This window comes from Urocampus carinirostris, chromosome 11 (assembly GCF_059441175.1).
Source record: "Urocampus carinirostris isolate Australia breed hairy pipefish chromosome 11, RoL_Ucar_1.0, whole genome shotgun sequence".
Lineage (NCBI taxonomy): Eukaryota > Metazoa > Chordata > Actinopteri > Syngnathiformes > Syngnathidae > Urocampus > Urocampus carinirostris.
In genome coordinates this window covers 22,973,684-22,993,510 of record NC_142359.1, presented here as the reverse complement: position 1 = coordinate 22,993,510, position 19,827 = coordinate 22,973,684, and the positions used below count along the sequence as shown (strand labels likewise).

Here is a 19,827-nt window from a genome sequence, read left to right as displayed (position 1 = left end):
CGTGCATCCTTACAAGTAATCTTTAGTAGATGGACTCAAGACACAATTCTTTTTTCCATTTGTTTATTACATGGTGAAAGAGAAAAGGCACTAAACCAAATTGGGAGACGGGTCAGTGATGTTGACTTTAAATGACAGGAAACAATTACATAATCAGATTGAGAAAATGGAAAATGTACATCATCTCTCACAAAACCACAAACAAGTAACAAAAAAAAGGGTAAACATTGCTTCGGAGTGTTTGGTGGCTTAGTGTTGATTTTATCCTTCGACATGTAAATACACGAGAGGTACTCATATTTTCAGCAAACTGAACACCAACCAGTTTAGACACACTTTCAGTCAAATTTCAAAACATTATGCGGGATGATAAAGCTTAAGAAACTCTTGAATATTCCTATGTCTGGTCATTGGAATAAGTGGAAATTAAATATGATTTTGTAAATAATTTCAATTATATATAATTATCTAATAATTGTATTTAACTTATTCTATTTATAATTATATCATGTGCGATAAGTGGAAACCATAAATAATTGTAAAAAATTATCTAAAACGCTATATTCTTCATTGGGTAATTCCAAGATGCTGTTGTTGTGGGAACCATGTCTGAAAGGAAAATATGACTTCATATCCAGAAAACTTTCTGTAAATTTCTACTCGTCATAGATGTTGAACTCCAATCCACCAAAAGTGTCCAAAAAAGATTTGATTTTCTGAAACAAAAACAAGTGATTGAGCTTAATAGATCCCTTGAGCTTTCAACAACAAAGCATCTGAAACATCATCACTTTATTTCGAGCTCAATTTGATTGTTTTTTTATTTGTTTTAAAAAATATTTTACGTGAACAAAATGTGTCAACATAACACTGATGAGTGTTTGGTGTGGCCAAAATCCCGATCCGTGATGTCATCTTACGCCGAGTTGTCCTCGGGAGGGTCCGATGTGTCGATCATTCAGTCACAGGTTGTCTTTAAAGTAGCCCAGCTTGGCCAAGGACATTTCCCGGCGCAGCTGCATCACCTCCCAGAACATCTGTTCTGCTGAACACACACCATTCTTTGTTTTAATTGCTTAGTCTATTGAAGAGATGGGCAATGAGTAGAACCAGTTTCATCCGCGGTTATAACCTCTTTGTACAGGGGCTTGCAAAACTATTTGGCCCCTTTGAACTTTGTGACCTTTTGCCACATTTCAGACGTCAAAAATAAAGATATAAAAGTAATTTCTTGTGAAAAATCAACAATAAGTGGGACACAATCATGAAGTGGAACACACTTTAATGGATATTTTAAACTTTTTCAACAAAAAAAAAAACAAAACAGTGGGTGTGTAGGTCGGTAGGTAGGTAGATAGATATAATTACTGCTTAATAAGGGGAGTTGCAGTCCTGTAATATGGGAAGCAATATGCTGAAGTTGGCAGGTATGAGATTGAGAGACTGTTGATGATATGCAAGAACTTACTGTACACTTGAACTTAAAGTCACTGTAACTTTAAGTAAGGGTACAGAACAAGTTTTTTACTTTCAAAACTGGAACGCCTCGCTAGACCAAGCCAAAGTACCATCATGCTTCAAATTTGCCAACATCATCCCAGTGCCAAAGAAACCCCAGATCTTATCACTCAACAATTACCGGCCCGTTGCACTGACTCCTATCATAATGAAGTGCTTTGAGAGACTGGTTAAAGAGCACATCACCTCCAGTCTCCCCTCCTCATTCGACCCCTTTCAGTTTGCCTACAGGACAAACCGCTCCACCAGGGATGCCATCTCCTCTGCGCTTCACCTGAGCCTGACACATCTAGAGGAGAAGAACACCCATGTGCGGATGCTGTTCCTGGACTTCAGTTCAGCATTCAACACCATCATCCCACAACATCTGGTAGACAAAATGAGACTCCTGGGTTTCAACACCCCCCTGCGGAACTGGCTGCTGGACTTCCTCTGTGACAGACCCCAATCAGTGCGGATAGGTCAGAACAGTTCAGATGTCATCTACCTCAGCACGGGCTCCCCCCAAGGCTGCGTCCTAAGCCCCTTGCTGTTCACCTTGATGACACACGACTGCGTCCCTAGGTCCGCCACAAACCACATCGTGAAGTATGCTGACGACACAACAGTGGTGGGCCTCATCAGGGATGACAACGACCTGGCCTACAGAGAGGAGGTGGAGCAGTTGGTGGGCTGGTGCAGGGACAACAGCCTGGTCCTGAATGTCGACAAAACTAAAGAGATCATTGTCGACTTTAGGAAAAACCAGCCCAACCATGCCCCACTTTGCATCAACAACAAGGCTGTGGAGGTTGTCAGCAGTATCAAGTTCCTAGGGGTGCACATTACAAACAAACTCACCTGGTCCGTGAACACTGCATCACTGGTTAAGAGGGCACAGCAGCGCCTGTACTTCCTGCGGAGGATGAGGAGAGCCCACCTGCCCCCACCCTCCCTCATTACATTCTACAGGGGCACCATAGAGAGTATCCTGACCAGCTGTATCTCTGTGTGGTGTGGAGGCTGCAGCGCTACCGACTGGGGTAGTGTGAGGAGGGTAACGAGGACAGCAGAGAAAATAATCGGGACTACACTTCCCTCCATTCAGGACATTGGCCAGAAGCACTGCCTATCCCATGCTAAAAACATTACCGGGGACCCCTCTCACCCCCATCATGGACTGTTCACTCTGCTAGCCTCTGGGAAGAGGTACTGCAGTGTGCGGTGCAGGACCACCAGGCTCCGCAATAGTCTAGTCCCCCTGGCCATTAGACTGTTAAATGGTCAATCTAACATATAGTTAACTTAAATCTAAACGGCTGCTAATCTGACTTTTTGCACTACTGGCAGTTTTTTTTTATAGCTTGCCACTCCTCCTTGCACATTGCTCTCTGCACTATTGTAATTACAGCGTTATTGTTACAGTGTTAAGGTTACTGTGTACCTGACTTGTTAACCTGACTGCCCATTTTGCATCTGGTTAGCTACTCTTCTTGCACTATCGGCACTATGGTAAAATACTATAGGTAGCCAAAATACAATACAACATTATTTATATCTGTACATTCAAGGAAACTGTGGGGGTCAGATGCATCGACATTTCGTTCTGTATACACGTGTACTAGAATGACAATAAAGTAGATCTGAATCTGAATCTGCTGATGCGGTCTTGAGCGGTAACCTCTGGTATTGTTCGTGACCTGGATATTTCGTCGCATGCGGAGCAAGATTTTTCCTCCATGCAAAACTGGTATATAAAAATGTGCTTGTTTAAAAGTGCTTGAACAAAGAGGTACAACTGTACTCGTAAATAGCACTGAATGTAAGAAGAAATTGGATGATTTCTCAAAGCCTATTGTGTAGCTGATCAGTGCTAGATCTTACCGTCTTGCTGCTTGACGAGCCCCTGGTGGATGTAACGAATGTAGGTGAAGAAATTGCACACCGCTGTAATCTGATGACCAAGCAAAGAGTTTATGGAGAGTTGCAATTTGGCGTAAAGTGGCGGCGGCGGCATACTCACTCTGTATCGGCAGTACGGAGACACAAAGTAATAGTTGGGCGAGTCCCCGAACTTGATTCTGTGCTTGCAGGTTTTGGTCTGGCCGCTCAAGGCGCACTTCCTGTCACACCCGCATCGGTAAATGGACAAGGCAAAACTTTGTATTTGAGCGTGTGTGGTCTCACTTTGGTCCGCCACACTCGACGGCCGAGGCTTTGACGACAGGTAGCGGTTGGAATCCAACCGGCTCCACGCTGAGTGTGTTCTGCTCCACTGATTCCAAGATGGACGAACCAAGCTGAGGAGCGACAGAGAGACAGAGACAGAAAAACGAAAAAGGCACAGAGAGAATGACAAAGACACAGAAAGACACGGGGGAGGCATAGATAACGAGAGACAAAGAGTAAAAGAGAGACAGAGCAAGAGATGAGAGGTAAACAAAGATGGAGAGAGTGACAAAGAAAGAAGGAGATGGCAAACACAAGCGAGAAGGGAGTAATAAAAAGTAACAGGGAAAAAGAGGGAAAAGATAGAGAGAGAGAGAAAGAGAGAACAACACCGAATTTCAAAGACCAATAATGACAAGGGAAAAAAAAATGAATAAAGAAACAAAAGAGAAACAGTGAGAGAGTGACAGAGAAACAAATAAGCAGACGGAGCGAGGTAGGGAGACAAAGACAGTTAAAGAAAGAAAAAAAGAGAGAGAAATGCATAGAACGAGAGACAGAAAGAGTACAGCGAGAGTGAACGACAGAGTGGGACAAAGAAAGAGAAAGATGTAGACAGAGAGAGTGAGAGTGTGTGTGAGAGACAGAGGGAAAGAAGCAGGCATAGAGGGCAGGAAACAGAGATGGAGGGACAGTGTATGAAAGAAAGGGGAAAAAAGACAGCCAGAAAATTGATGACACAGTGAGTGAGAAAGGCAAAAAGAAGCAGATAGAGAGCAAAAGGGGAGAAAGAGACGGGGAGAGAGAGTGAGAGAGTGATAACGACAGAACATCACATAGAGACAGAGAGAGTGGCAGAAAGACAGAAACAGGCAGACAGAGATATAGAGAGAGGTGGAGACAATGAAAAGAGGAAAGAAGCAGTGAGATGCGACCAAGAACGCCAGAGAAAGAGGTACAGGGACAGAGAGAAAAACAGAAAGTAGCAGTGAGCGACAGAGTTAAACACAGTGTACGAGAGAGGAAACGCAAGAGAGAGTGAGAGAAAAAGACAGCGAGAACAAGAGAGACAAGAGGAGAGAGAGACGCAGTGAAAAAGAGAGAACGACAGAGTGAGAGAAAGTGAGAGAGAATGACAGGAAGAAGCAGACGGAGACAGCGATAGACAGCAAATGAGAGGGGAAAAAAGACAGTGAGACAAAGAGTGACAGACGAACAGGGGGCGTGACAAAGGCCAAAAGAGGAAAGACAGCAAGAAGGATAAAGCCAGAGACAAAAGAGAAAAATCAGTTCTCAGCTTGTCCACTATGCAAATCGTCCACAGTTTTCTCATGTTTTCTCTGAAGCATTTAATCCTTATATTGTTTACGTGAAAGATAATTTACAATAAAAGCCACATTACAGTCTTTATATGTCATGCATGTTCCACAAGTGTCTGAGGGAGTAATAAAAAAAAAAATATGGCTGCAACACACAATTGATTTAACATTTGATTCATTGGTAAGGCGCCCGCTTTGAGACTGGGAGGTCGCTGGTTCGCGCCTCAGCCGAGTCATACCTAAGACTTATAACATTGGTAAAATGGCGGCGCCCTCTGTTGGCTGCGGCTGCATCGGCTCGCTACAACGGGTCAGGTGTATCGACATTTCGTTCTGTGTACATTGTTACACAGAATGACAATACAAAGGAAATTATTATTATTATTATTATATTGCAATGTGGCATAAAGTGACAACCTCTGTATGGCATTGAGAGAAAACAGAAATCCATATTTTGGTAAAGAACAAATAATAATCTGAAAATGAAATCAATTCAACATTTTTTTCCGAATCTCTAGTTTCTATGCGCCACGCCCACCTCGCTCTTGCTAAAGGTGAGGCACGGGTAGATGTCCTCACGGTAAACTCGTTCCAGGAAGCAGCAATGGCGGTCTAATGTGGGCTCCTCCTTCCACGCTTTGAACTCTGTAAACAGCTGCGCGTCCACCTGCAACCCAAACAAGTCACCCTTAGGGAAGACTGGCAAGCTTGCTTTGGGGCGGCGGTGGAGGATCGGACCTCACGGCACTCCCGCACGATAGGTTGCGTGGCCGAGGAATCGGCTTGCGTCCCCAAGATGGCCGAGGAAGTGCTCTTGTTCCTGCTGTGGCCCTTCCGGAAGGCCGTTTTCCCGCTGCCCATGTTGGGGAGCTCGCCCACAGGCGACGTGGGAGAGGACAGAACCAGCGTCTTCAAGGCCTGCACCTCCGCCTGCAGCACATCGATCTGAAAAAGAAAAACAGTCAAAAAGATGATGTTTAAAACAGGTGATACATTTATTCAGTTCTTAATACAGTATTGGACACCTGCCAAAGAGATTACATAGGATGCTATTTCATTCATTATTTTGACTAATATAACTCACTGTTGTTCCTTGTTTTGAACTTTTCATATCCATGGGTGTCAAACACATTTTTACAAAAGTGCACATCAGCTTAATGGCTGTCCTCATAAAGGGCCCTATGTAACTTATTAATCCTGACAAAAATGTAACTGGCATGTAAAATAAGTTTAATAACTCCTTTAGGTAAAGTAACTTTGACTTTAATAATTATTTTACTCACAATCATTTCTCGAGCAAGATATTTTACATACAAGATGTATCTCGAGCAAAGATTCTGCCTGACATACAAGAGAAAATCCAAGTTACGAGAATTTACAGAAATTACCACTAGAAACCAGGGCTTTAAAGTGATTTTATTATAATTGTATTTACCTTATTATTGTACTTTTATGTTCAATAATTACTGTCATTTGTTTTAAGTGATCAGGAAGTTAGGTAGCTTTAACTTTGATTTTCGTGTGAGGCCTGGAAACAAATTGGATTTACTTTTTTTTTTTTCATATCAAGAAAATTTCCTCAAGATACAAGCATGTTCCAGGAACAAATTTATCTCCTATGTAAAGGTATCACAGTACAGACGCTCCCCTATTTACGACCATTCGACTTACGAAAAACGGTAGATAAGAACATTTTTTTCGGAGTGTCTAAAAAAATCGGGACATTGCTGTAAGATTTTGTAGTGTGTCCACCTTTATACGAGTAGAGGACAATACTGTAGTGCTTCTTTTGCCGTGTGGTGCTGTGAGAGGTCACCCAGTATCCACTTTACTTTACTTCCTGGTTCGTATGTAATCACAACAACGTGTACTGTATCTCTAGCGCACTAAGGACTTTGACGTTTTTATTGTTTAATATCTCCTGGATCCATTCATATGGTTGGTGTAAAGTGTAAGGAAGAGGCGAGCCGTTTCTTTTGAAACGAAAGTGGAATAAGAAAGCTTGATGCGGTTGAGAAAATGCTCGCTTTGCTTTTTTTCGGCCACTCTCTAACACAGAGGAGGACCTCTTGAACCTCTTGTTGATGTATAAAATGGCATTGTGTTGGGATTTATATGTTATTGCATTTGGGAGCCAACCAAATACTGAACACAAAACAAAAAGACATCCATTACATCTTTGACATAACATAAACCTGATGTATTTCAATGCTTTTCTCATGATTTTGGTATTTTCAGTATCCGAGTTAATTGTATGAGAGGTAACATTTTTTGTGTTGACACCTTTACACCAGCTGGTGGCACCAAACATGAGATGTTTTGGGGGAAAATGCTATTGACAAAGAAAATGGACATTTTTTGAAAACCAATTTTTGACAAATTCAATGCTCTAATTAGGCCATATTAAATAGTCACCATGAAACTGTATGTACCGTACATGACTATACAGTTCAGTTAGCTTTCTTTATAGTCACTTTTAAGACTCCTACTGTTATAGGGGACAGGAATGAATGAATAAATAAGTGACTATATATGTATGGATAGATATGATGCCAAACATTTCGCGTTGTTGAAAGTAAAAAAAAAGGTTTCATAAATGACTGACCTATCACACTTTTGAGTTCACGTCCAAAAAATGTACACTGACATGCTTAGTGTCACAAAAGAAAATGCATGGCACAAGGGTTTTAAAAACTATAAATGTCTTCCCTCCTGTTTTTTTTGTGTCTACTAAACCTTAAACTTATCAACAGGCAAAGGGATCGGCAAACTACAACCCAAAGGCCACATGCTTTATCAACGAAAATGTTAAAATTATACCAATAATATGTATAAAATGTAAAAAAAAAAAAGAAAAAAAAAAAAAGGCCGTGTTTATTTTAGTGATGCCCGTTCTCAGTGTCCCCAACATTCAAATAACTGTCTACGTGTTTCTTTACTTTGTTATTTTAACAAATTTAATGGAAAAAAACCGTCTGTGCTAGATGTAATATTATCTAAATGGGTGCTTTAAAAACGGGTCATCAGGTGTTAGTTTGCTTTCATTCTGAAGGTGTCAAAACCAATGTGATCAAATGGTTTATTTATAGCCAAAATAAATACAACATGTACAGTACTAGTAAATGTCTGACTGTTTATTCATAAATTTATATTGTCACAGCTATTTTAAAACAGGGGTTGCCAACCTTTTTTAACTAGTTACCAGTCTGAAATGCATTTCTAAAATAGCAATTTATGTTTTCATCACTATGTTGTTACAATGTTATTAGCAGGGTGTAGTTTAAATGGGGGGTACAGTCAACCACTAAACAATTGTTTTTTTAAACATGCCATTTAGAAATCAAATGTCCCTGATAATCATTATGACACATCACTGGTGAGCTATTTTCCGTGGGCTATCAGGTGCTCTTAGGGGGACTACCTGGTGCCCACATGCACTACGTTGGAGACCCCTGTTCTAAAACTACTAATATCCATTTTTTGGGCCATTTTTAAATTTTTGTCTAAAGAAATGTGCATAAAGATGCAAAATACATATATGCACATTTTAAAATGTCCCCAAAAAATAAATAATAGGGCTCCATTATATTTTTATCTGTATTAATGCTGCGCTACCAGATTCAATACTGCATTGGTGAATAGAAAAAAATAAATCAATAATTGTTTTCCTTCGGGCCCTTATTTCAAATATTTCAATACGATGCAGCCTGTGACTCAGAAGGTTCGACAGTGATAGGCTATCATGTGGCCACTTGCAGTTGAAAGGTATATTCTCACCTTGCCCAGAGCTTCTTTCAGCTGCTTCTCAGCATTGGCCTGCTTGACATTGGCCTCCCTGACCATTTTGTGCGCCTCCTGAAACGTCATAACATCAACATTGCCCCATGAAAACACGCACAAACAATACAAAACAGGTGACTCAAAACGACAGCGAGGCAGGGGAAAAAAAGACTCCGAGTAACTTTTCATATTTTTTTAAAAGATGGCAAATGGTGTATATTAATTACTGATGGGCAGAAATTCTTTGGATTTGATGGAATTTCAAATCCGGAAACTCTCGAAAAATTTAGTTGATTATAAAATTTGCGATGAGCAAATAATACCAGGAAGGTGTGCCCATTCCCGGCTTTTTTTTTTCAATTAACAATTGTGTCAGAAATATCACAAACAATTCAAAATTAAAACTAAACCCTGTCCTGCAAATCAGGTTGTTGCAAAAAAAAAAAAAACCTCAAAACTTGGTCATTTCATTATAAACATTGTTTTGTACAAAAGGACCCTGAAAGTTGGATAGTATGAAGTAATTGATTAGTCAATTTTTGACCACAATTTGGATCAATTTTGAGCCAAGTCGTTTTGGAGTGTAAGGTTTGTGTTCTCACAATAGCAGAATTGGCTGTCCCCTAGTGGCCTTTTCAGAAATGTGAACTATTTTATTAATATTATATTATCATTCATTTAATGCCATTTTGAGAACAATCATCATTTTAAAAGGGACACTGTGTAACATTTGCCCACTAGATGTCGCATAGTGTCGTGCAATAGAAAGAGTGCTGCAAACCCCAGGTGGGAATACAAAGTACGGAGACTCCAAGTGACCCAAACGCACCATTTTTCTTCTCTTATTTTTGCCCTGCCTTTAACAAGGTTTTTGTGTATAGGGGGTACCTGTAGCAGCAAGACGGCGGACAATCATCTCCGCTCTATCTAGGTGAGCCCCATGTCATGTAAAATAAATACATTATCTGCTAGTTTATGTAGCTTTTGCTTATTTTCATATCAATATCTTTTTTTTTTTTAATGTACAAAGTTTTTTTTTTAACCACTAGGAAGCGCTAAATAACAAACAACGTCCCTCTGAGACTGGTAAACATTTTTTTAAAATGAGTCTTTTTAATGGTATAAGAGAGTTGGGTATTGTTTCGAAAAAAATTATAATTCCTTGGAAAATCAATCGTCAATAAATTGATAACATGGTGCAATCGTAATATTATCTTTATAAATCCATCATAATGCTGTTCATTTGTCACTGATGTACAATTTAGAAATTGTATTCCAGTCAAAAATTACAGTAGTTTAGAAATTATCATCCAGTGAATAGCAAAAGGCACACATTACATGAATTGATTATAGAAATTTAATTAAATTCAGAGTGATCATTCAGTTTGATCACTTGACAATAAGCAAATTTAAGTGTTGCGCAGCCGGCTCTGTATAGGAACACATCTGTGTCAGGGGGAACTGAGGAGTTTATTTAGATGGATATAGTAATGTCAGGGTCCAAAAACTGTGGAACTGAACAAAAAACAAATACCAAACAATTTGGTGCCATCTTGTGAGATAAAACATTTTTTCAGTTGCCAGTTTTTTTGTGTAGTGTAAGGTTGTTCTTGTGGCAGATATAAACAACTTGACTGAAAGAGGAAAAAAACACACTGCTTGCTCAAAAGATCCCCGGAGTCACACAATCTTTTACTGCAACCACATGAAGTGAGAGCACCCTTACAAGTAGAACAACACGCATACAAGAAAAAGAAATAAGCCTTTCGGTTAACTTCCTGTGAAAGGAGGAAACAAGCGGGGTCGGCGGAGTAAAAGTTGGGAGGGCAGAGGGATTTTGGTTGGGGGACACCGACCTGGAAGAGGCTGGCCGTCAGCTCCTCCAGCTCCTGGCCCAGCTGATCACGCACTTTTGACAACCTCTCACACTCCTCATCCTTTAACAGCAGCTCCTTACGCACACGCACAAACACCGACATGCAGCCAATCATGATCAAATGAAATATGACAAAGCACATGAACAAGAAATAAACAAAAATAAATGAACAGGAAATGTACAGTATTTTGTACTCGTAGGCACCACCCTCTTGCTTGTGTCATCATCACGGCCTCTGTCGAGCGCTTGCCCTAATCGATGATTGTATTTCTCCTTATTAAGCGATAATGAACCTAACAAACACAAGGCAGAACCTATATATTCTTTCTATTCTTTTTTTCAGCATCTTTCTTAGTTCTTTTGCCGCTTGTACTAAATTTAGTGTTGCTTCTTACACGTAACAGGATGTATTTTTTTTCGGTCCAAAAATTGTTATACGCCGAACACAATTTGAAACAATCAAAAAATTGTATAAAAATCAGGGAACACATAGCTATGTAAATGCATCATGGTGGCTGGATTGTCTAACCAAACAGGCATTGATCTGGTATTAGTGAAGGGGCTAGCTGACAAAATTTTGGATGATTGTGAATACTTTTTGGCAACTAACACGATTAATACGGCATTAAAAGGCCAGTTAGATTCAAACCCAGGCATTAAAGGGATCGCTCTTTCCCAAAAAGAAGGTACTTGCTATTCTTGATAATTAGATCGATTTGAATTTTTTTCAGCATTTTCGTAGAAAAAGTAACAGCAGTGCTGGGTTACGCATTTTTTCTTAGGTAGTGCTTACAGCAATTACCCATCTGAGGAAACTAATGTTTTTCTCTCAATAAATAGCAAACTGCAAAAATGAAACAACTGCAATGTTACTTTTATAGCGAACAGCCTGGTGTTTTACTTTTTCCTGTTTTCTAGTGCAAAATGTTTCAAAACATTTTACCTTTAAAGCAATTATAGAGCAACTGATGCATCACTCGTCATACAAAAAGGAATAAAAACAACGCGGGGGCGAGCATGACGTCACTCTCCAACCGACCCCCACCCACCGGTGACACCCCCCGTCTCACCTTCCATTCCTTCTACCTAATGTGTTCTGCCCCCAACAGCTTTGAAAGATAAGTGCAATGGAAAAAAAACATAAGGGCATTGTTTGCACATACTTGAAAGATAAAATATTTGTAATTTTTTAAGTAACCCTAAAATAATGCATCCCACCTTTAATTGCATATAAAATCATACTGAATACGGAAAATCATTGGGGTGACTTAATGAACAATGTAGACAAAACGGGAAAAAAACATAGCGTGCATCTTTACGACAAGAAAACCGAATCAAATATGACATAAAACCAGCCGCAGTGTAGCACGCACGCACGCTTTCATCCTCACGAACTTAATCGTTACCCTCTGCGCCTTGGCCAACTCTTCCTTGAGCCGTTCGTATCCTTTTTCTCGCACCTCCATGACGGACGGACTGTGCAGGCGCGAGAAGCTGTCGCTCAGTCCGCCACTTTCGTCGCTGACGTCGCCCGACAGAAAGTTGCCTTCTGCCGGGTCCGCCTCCAGACCCTGCACGCTGGATGTAAGAGACAGACCATTTTCATTTTTACCTTCTCTCGAAGAAACAAATAACCGTAAATTCCTGACTAGAAGACGCTACATTTTAAACACTGCTGCTTTAAATACAGGGCACCAAAGCAAATGGTGAGCTGCTCTTTTCCACAACGTATGTGCTCTAGATACAAAACACTTTGATGGCGTCTAGAAATATTTATGACACCCTTAAAATTAATTGATGTTTTGCCAAGATTAGTCATGTAATATATAACAGGAGCAATATAGGAGGTTTAACAGTACTTCATTAAATATTTACAATGTACTTAAAGTATTTTAACTTTCTCACCCACAAATCAAGTCTTCAATTAATAAATCCAAATTGAACAGCAGTGGAAGTTATCTATCAAAAACACTTCTTTTTCCGTATTATCCTCGTCAATGTCAGGTCGCTGGAGTTTCCTTTAATCTACGGGGAACGATGACAGGTGGATACAATTTGTTTCAGTACCGCGGCAACCACTAATGACAAAAACACAGAAAGAGGATGTCTTACATCTGTGTTTCAATGTGGCATTTTTCTCAGCATGGCTGCCCAGGTACTGTTGTGTAAAACAGTGGTCGGCAACTTTCCTGTACCACGGACTGGATAATGTCTAACAATATTTTCGCGACCCAGCCCACAAATAACATTAGTGATAATACCAATAATAATAATAAAAATAGTAATAATAAGCAAAAATCCAGACCAATAGGGTTCCAGACGACATGGGAGAGGCATTCAATTTTATCTCATCACACCATTTTCACTCACAATACCACATTGTCTCGCCATTTTTTTCTTAAAAATAAACTTGATCGGGCAGTTGCTGTACAAAGTTGTTTTGGCTGAACTCATAATGCTCCATGTCAATTTTGGTTGTACTTATTGCCATAATTCTCTAATGCAGTGCCACGTTGTACAATGTTGTAATGGAGCATTATGGGAATGAGCTCAGACAAAACAACGTTGTACAACGATTGACCAATCACATGTGCCTTTAAGATAATAAAGGAGAGACAATGTGGTATTGTGAGTAAAAATAATGTGATGATATGATAAAAACTAATGCTTTTCACAATGTCTTCAATGGTACTTCAGCAGCCAGGACACGGGTTCAATTCCTGTAGCATGCAATGTTGAGCAAATGTGGTTGGCGGTATTTGTCGACTGCTCATTTACCATCGTAAAATCTAGCACAATTTGAGTGCTAAAAAGAAATGCGTGTATACATAAATAAATAAAAGCAAAAAGCAAGGGCAACTTTATAGCTTTCTGTGCAGACTACTGGTCTAGGTATATAGGGCTCGCGTTTTATGTGATGCAGCCCTCATCCGCACTTTCTTTCAGCACAGTAGTAAATGTGCTGGTTTTATGTAAGCGCCATCACAAAGGGTCACATGATCCAAAATAATGTGACGTAAGCAACTCTGAGCAACGCCAACGGCGGTGTGCACTCGCACACCTCATGCCGTTTACTGCTGCAGCGTTTTCTCCTTTCCTCAGTTGTTTATGTCACGTATTTTCAGATAATGTCACCATGCAAAATAGCGACTACTATATAGTTAGATAGCGATTTCAAATATCGCGCTGAAATGCATGAAATGCTGAGAGAAAATACGAAAAAGGGCTGCGTCGTGAAAAGTGTGAGTCCTATTTTTGAGATCGCCAGTGCTGTTTTTACTGGTGGATGTCGCTCCAACAGATTCGTGTCGCTTGGGAACGAAGCAAGTTTAAATTTGTTGGGTATAAAAAGGTTAAAATTGTCTTTTTTTGCAGATTTATATATATATATATATATATATATATATATTTGAATTTATGTTTCCTGTGTTTTTCAGGTTTAATAATGTGTTTATATAAAAATGTAATATTTATTCTTGTATTGCATAGTTTATTTGTTGTTGCAGTCGATACTTTATTTTAACATTGTGTTGTGTGATTCTCAGAGATTCTGAGTTGCTTGAATTAAAAGTTGCCTGGTATAAAAAGGTTCCATGTTTAAACGAGTTAAACTTCACTATGGAGTGAAAACAATATGCTATTATAATTTAGTAAATAAATGGATTTTTAAAAAATATATTTCATTTTATGCATAATATTACATTATTCTGTTGTCTAGCATTTACGTATTCTAAAAACTTGGCGACGTCTCACCTGCCATTGCGAGCATGCGGCGGCGTGGAGTAGACGGGTCGCGTCGGGAGCTGATCGGCCTGCAGTGACGAGCACAAGCCAGCAGGTGGTGCTCCAAGCGAATGCGTGCGATACAAGGATGTGGGCGGCGTGCTTTGGCAGGCAGAAGGGCGCTGATCCGCTTGGTTCTGCGGCCACAGGAATTGCACCATCAAGTATTTGCCACCGTTTCTCTCAATACACCGGATTAATAATTACTGCATTGTTTTTTTTTTAAAGTTTTAAATTTCTTAGTGGTCTTGTGCCATCCTATCTGTCTGATTTGCTCATATTATATCAGCCCCAGCCGTTTGTTGACTGTTCCTAAACTGAGGACGAAAACTTATGGCGAACTAACATTCAGACACTTTTGGTCCCCACCTATGGAACTGACTGTAGGACAAAATTTTTGCAGGGACCCTTGATAATTTTAAGAGGAGGCTCGAGAGTTACTTCTTTAAGATGACTTTTAATTGATAATTTTTGTTTTGTTTTGATTTGTTTAACGCTTAATGTATCATACTTTACTTTTTTATATTGCGCGTTTATGTTTTGTTCTGCAGTTGTTTTTATATTTCAATGTTTCCTCATTTGGGGCAAACTTGTCGGGTGTGGTTCAATGGATGAAAATCTTGAGGCCATCTGCTGCCTTCCCCATCAGTGTGGCTAAGCCTCCTTTAGGTCCCTTTCCTCACATGGTTAGTCGGTGCCTTGCCATAATCATATTTTATTCTATTTTAACCATTGTGTGCGTCTGTGTATGAGGCGTTTTGGGTGGTTGGGTGAGGATAAAGTGGGTTTTTTTTTGTCCTATTGTATACTGAATGTTTTTGTACAGCACTTTGGTGTGGCAATTTATTACCGGAAAAGTGCTTCACAAATACATTTTGTTTGATCAAAAATAAATTTATAGTTGAGCTGTTTAGTGTTGAAAACAAATGGAACCATAAATTGTGTGAGAGTTCATTTCCTTTATTAGCAAATTGTTTGGTGGACAAAATCAATACTTAACTAAACACTTCCGTCTTGAGATACAAGGTTAATTTGCTGTGTGATCATCTTCATGAGAACGATTTTCTCTAAATTGATTGCAATAATTGCTAGATAGATACAGCATATTACTACCATAAATACCAATTAAAACGACATTCAAACACAGTATTGATTGGAATAATCAGCAAAAATACATGAACTATCACATAAACATGCATTTCAAAATACTCATAGGTAAAGATGTTAGCCTTTATCTTGCATAACATTGAGCCTCACCTTAAGGGAGCTGACATAATGGTCTGCCATCTTGCTGCTCAGAAAGGTGGTATCTAGTGGTCGAATATTACAGACTGTCCTTTTGAAGTATGATTTTTATGAACTATATCCACAAATGAGAAACTATCGGTCATAATTTGCTGAAATATTTATTTAGTTCCTTTTAAAAAAGTATGGAAAAAAATGTTTAGTAGAAAAATGGGTTTGTTGTTGTGCTCCTTATTTTTCTTTCTACTGCTTTAGTTATGTGGCGATTTATCTCAATTTTAAGTCTCTCAAATAACGAGTTAGTTGGCATTTTATTACAATAACAAATAGGATTACAGTGATAATTTTTTCCGATATACTTTGATTAGCGGGGTGAGGCTAAATGAGTTGTTCTTTCTGCATATTGAATATTATATTTTTGTTTTATTTACAGGCTTTAGAATGAAACATTTTTATTCCTCATTTTTTTTGTGATATTCTTGTGTAAGTGATAAATTCATTCCGTTTTTAAAATTGGATTTTTAGCATATGAGGTAAACCAGAAAAAAGATGGCAGTCAGACCCATAGCGAGTAGTATGGGCAGACTTTGGGTTTTAGAACAATGGACCCGATAGAACATAAAATACAAGCTTCAATGACTGAAGTTTTGTATAAATATTCAAATAAATACACATTAGATATTACTTAAAGATTTAATTTAAAATAAAATATTTTATATCTTGAAGGTAATTATTAAATCTATCCCCTCATTTAAAAACTAATAGTATTTTGGCATCATCTAGTAGCTATGACATTCTTGCAGGTTGTTGGTGAATTCACATAATTTGCAAAGGCCGCAGGACTAGATGCCGCAAAAAATAGTTACGTGTGCATACCTGCAACAAGTCAGGAGTGGTGGGCGAGGCTAAGTTGACCTCATGGAAGCCTTCCAGGGTTTCGGCGTTAGTGGGAGCGCTGCTGCAGGCCATGGCGGTTCATCCTTCACACTGTGCGTTAGCATGGAGGAAAAAAATAAGGTCACCATCATCTCTAGCCATCCATTATCGGCACTGTTTAGCCTCAGTGGGGTAGCAGGGGTATTGGAGCCCATCCCAGGTATCTTCAGGCAGCGGGCAGGGGACACCCTGAACGGGTTGCCAGCCGGTTGCAGGGCACACAGAGACAGACAACTCACTCGCTCATTCACACCTCGGAACAATTTGGACCTCCCAATGAACCTGACATGCATGTTTTTGAGAATGTGGGAGGAAACCCACAAAGGCACGGGGAGAACAAACTCCATACTCCACATGAGGAGGCTGCAGTAGCTGGATTTGAACCCCAAACCTCTGCACCGTGGGGCTGCGCGCTAACCACCCATCCGCCGTGCCCCCCACAACCATCATCTCATACATGCAAAATGTCAAATGATTTAGATATAAAGGCGAGCACTGATTATCAGTTAAAATCGGATTTTTACATAGCCTTATTTTAAGTGTAAAGGGTTAATGACTGACGCGAACCAATATCTGGAACCATTTGGCAGCTTTACAAGCATGCACTTAAATTTAAATCAACTTAAATTTCAGGAGAATTTTATAAAAAATTATATTTTTTTATTTTTATAAGTAATTAATAAATTGAAAGATACAGGCATTATTCTCAAAGAACCCGTCATTTTTTTTTATTTTAATTAAAATGTTTACGTGTTAAAAGAACACATTAGGTACTCGATGTTAGTCTACTGGAAGAATTGGCACTTTTACTGGTATTGGTAAAGGGAAAAGAACATCCTGTGACTAAATAAATGCTTGATAGCTTTCCATAGACTTAATGTGTTGATTGATTCTAACCCGGTACATCCCCATGGAGACAGCTCCTCGAGAACTTGTAGTAATCTGATACGGAGAATGATGCTGGGTACGGATCAGATTGCTGGGTCACATGATGTAGAGTGAGGCTTTCTAGCTGATCTTGACAGGCAAAACAAAATACAACCGACTATGCTTATTGGACAGAGTAGACACTTTTGAAATAGCTTTTTTTTGTTTTGAAGGGAAAACAGATATCCCGATGCACTGTGAGACATGAATTCAAAGAAGAGTAATAAGAAAATGAATTTGAAGAAAAGAATAGAAATGAACATAAAAAAGAGGGAGTGAGTTTTAGTGACAGGGATATAAGCAAAAAGCAGGCCAGGAGAAAGAAAGATAGGAACCAATAAAAACAAATAATACAAAAATAAAAAGCTTCTCTTCAAAAAGGGAAACAAAATCAGTTTAAAAACATGTCCGAACATCATACCTGTCAATTTATGTTTTTTTTTTTTTTTTTGTATTTTATACGTTTTTTGATCATTTCAAATTGTGTATGAAAGGGATGTCAAACACTGACTTTGTGGCTGGATCCAGGCTTTCCGTTCTTAGGCGGGCCGGATCAGTGAAATAATGCCAACTCCAAATGTTAAGGTTTAGAATTATGCTTTATCATTCAGCCTCTATTAGTAACATACCCTACATATTTCAATCACGGATGACATGGGACTTTTCTAGACACGGCATATTTATTCACAAACAATTTGGCAAAAATAAGTTCATATTTGGCATTAAATGTGGTTGTGTTAACTTGTTTTAACAGTTGAGTGAATGCAGTTTTACACCTCAAACAACCCACCACGCCATGCAAAGTCGACACTGTGCTCTAGCGGCCGGGGGGAGCATTTGGTTTGCATTTATTAAAAAATAAATCCTAACTTTGGACAGAAATCATATAGAGACGCCATTCTTTTTTGACACACTCAAAAATTAAGGATAGGTCCATCGCGTCTTGCCCATTTCGACTCCAATCTCTAAGCAACACTAAATATACTGCAAATGGGTAAATAACTAAGAAAAACACTGGAATTTAAACTGTTTTGTTTATTGGGTAAATAAAACAAACTTGTTTGCACAAATGATCTTTGTATTCTACATAGTCTGTCTTGCTGCGGGTGCCGTTTTGTGTTTGTAAGGTTTATTATCGCTTAACAAGGGATATTGCAATCATTAATAAGGGGAGCAATTGGCGGATTTTTGCAGGTATGAAATATCAGCCAAAATTGCTACGAGCCACGTGTGTTCATATTTGACAGGTCGGTCGAGTCACCTGAACGCACCAGATAAACAAGCCTCCAGTTGTGCGCTAAATTAATTAGACTTTTTATCTTTTTCTTTTTTTACGTTATCACAATTATAATGTTTATTAATGTCAGCGAGCTCTGCCAGAAACACCTGTAAATATAATTTACTACAAATAATGTTTTCTTATGTTAGCTCGCTGCTATCAATTAGCTTCACATGCTAATCTCCATACGGCTAACGTCAACAGTGCTCCATGCATATAGAATGAAATGACGCATTCGCCTTTATTAGACTAGCATTTTTAATTAGTTTCATGCAATACTGATTAAGAGGTAAGCGGGAAATAAAAACACTAAAAAAATCGTGAGATGCATCAGCTGTCAACAGCAACAGACGCTTGCATGTCCGATAATGAACGTGTACTAACCATTTAGCGTATAGGCTATCCAGAAAACCAAGTTTATTCTTGTGTTTTTTTCTTACCTATGGTGGTGGAATCAACAGTGCACTCACAGGACGGTGTGTGGACAGAATCTAGGCCTTGGGCTGGGAATTGCAAGCCGAGAAATGACGCTCGCTGGCGGCGGAGCAGTCCAGGTAAACTCTCCAGGATGGTGCATTCAATGACTGCTCGGAAAATAAGCAATTCAAAGGATGCTGTTTTATCCGCCCCAAATGTCTTGAAAAACGTACAAAAAAGTCCAACTGAATACCGCGGAATGATCAAGTAACACACCACATAGTTATGCCATGTTTACATAAAAAAATGTCTCAGAGAAAGATGATTATAAACTATAAAGCTTTCGTTATTTTAAATATGCTAATTTTTTTTACATTCACATCAGTGGTCCATATAATAGCCTTTAGTCCGCCCCCAGAACAATACCAGAAAGCATTTTTTAACAAAAATAACTTAAAGGTGGGGTGCATCGTTTGAGGTGTCCTTATTAGGATGTTGAAAGTAGAGTATGTTCTCGATTGAAGGTGGGGTGTGGGATTTTGAAAGCTTTATTACGGTCTGCCGTCACCTCCTGGCTTCAATTCACAATTGCAGCCTTA

At 39.2% G+C, this 19,827-nt stretch overlaps 1 protein-coding gene across 3 annotated transcripts; it reads right to left on the bottom strand.

The window, feature by feature from the left end:
* Nucleotides 1-46: 46 nt before the first annotated feature.
* Nucleotides 47-19,396, bottom strand: rab3ip (RAB3A interacting protein (rabin3)). Of its 3 annotated transcripts, none has more exons than XM_088348136.1 (12): nucleotides 19,252-19,396; nucleotides 16,546-16,656; nucleotides 14,395-14,561; nucleotides 12,048-12,219; nucleotides 10,622-10,717; nucleotides 8,763-8,840; nucleotides 5,724-5,930; nucleotides 5,524-5,652; nucleotides 3,685-3,797; nucleotides 3,521-3,620; nucleotides 3,382-3,451; nucleotides 47-1,045 (listed from the first exon to the last, which is right to left on the bottom strand). In XM_088348136.1, the coding sequence occupies exons 2-12, from the start codon at nucleotides 16,636-16,638 to the stop codon at nucleotides 963-965; spliced, it is 1,308 nt and encodes a 435-aa protein (XP_088204262.1). In that variant the 5' UTR covers nucleotides 16,639-16,656; nucleotides 19,252-19,396; the 3' UTR covers nucleotides 47-962. The 3 variants fall into 3 exon arrangements, with proteins under 3 accessions (XP_088204262.1, XP_088204263.1, XP_088204264.1); XM_088348137.1 differs by having other exon boundaries at nucleotides 47-1,042; XM_088348138.1 differs by lacking the exon at nucleotides 10,622-10,717.
* Nucleotides 19,397-19,827: the final 431 nt, after the last annotated feature.

Bases quoted from the DNA above. Each gene is read 5' to 3' on its own strand.
- rab3ip (XM_088348136.1), bottom strand. From the start codon at position 16,638: ATGGCCTGCAGCAGCGCTCCCACTAACGCCGAAACCCTGGAAGGCTTC. The intron at 5,653-5,723 runs GTCCGATCCTCC...TTTGGGTTGCAG, and splicing joins TCGTGCGGGAGTGCCGTGAG to GTGGACGCGCAGCTGTTTAC. The intron at 3,452-3,520 runs GTGAGTATGCCG...CTTGGTCATCAG, and splicing joins CTCCGTACTGCCGATACAGA to ATTACAGCGGTGTGCAATTT.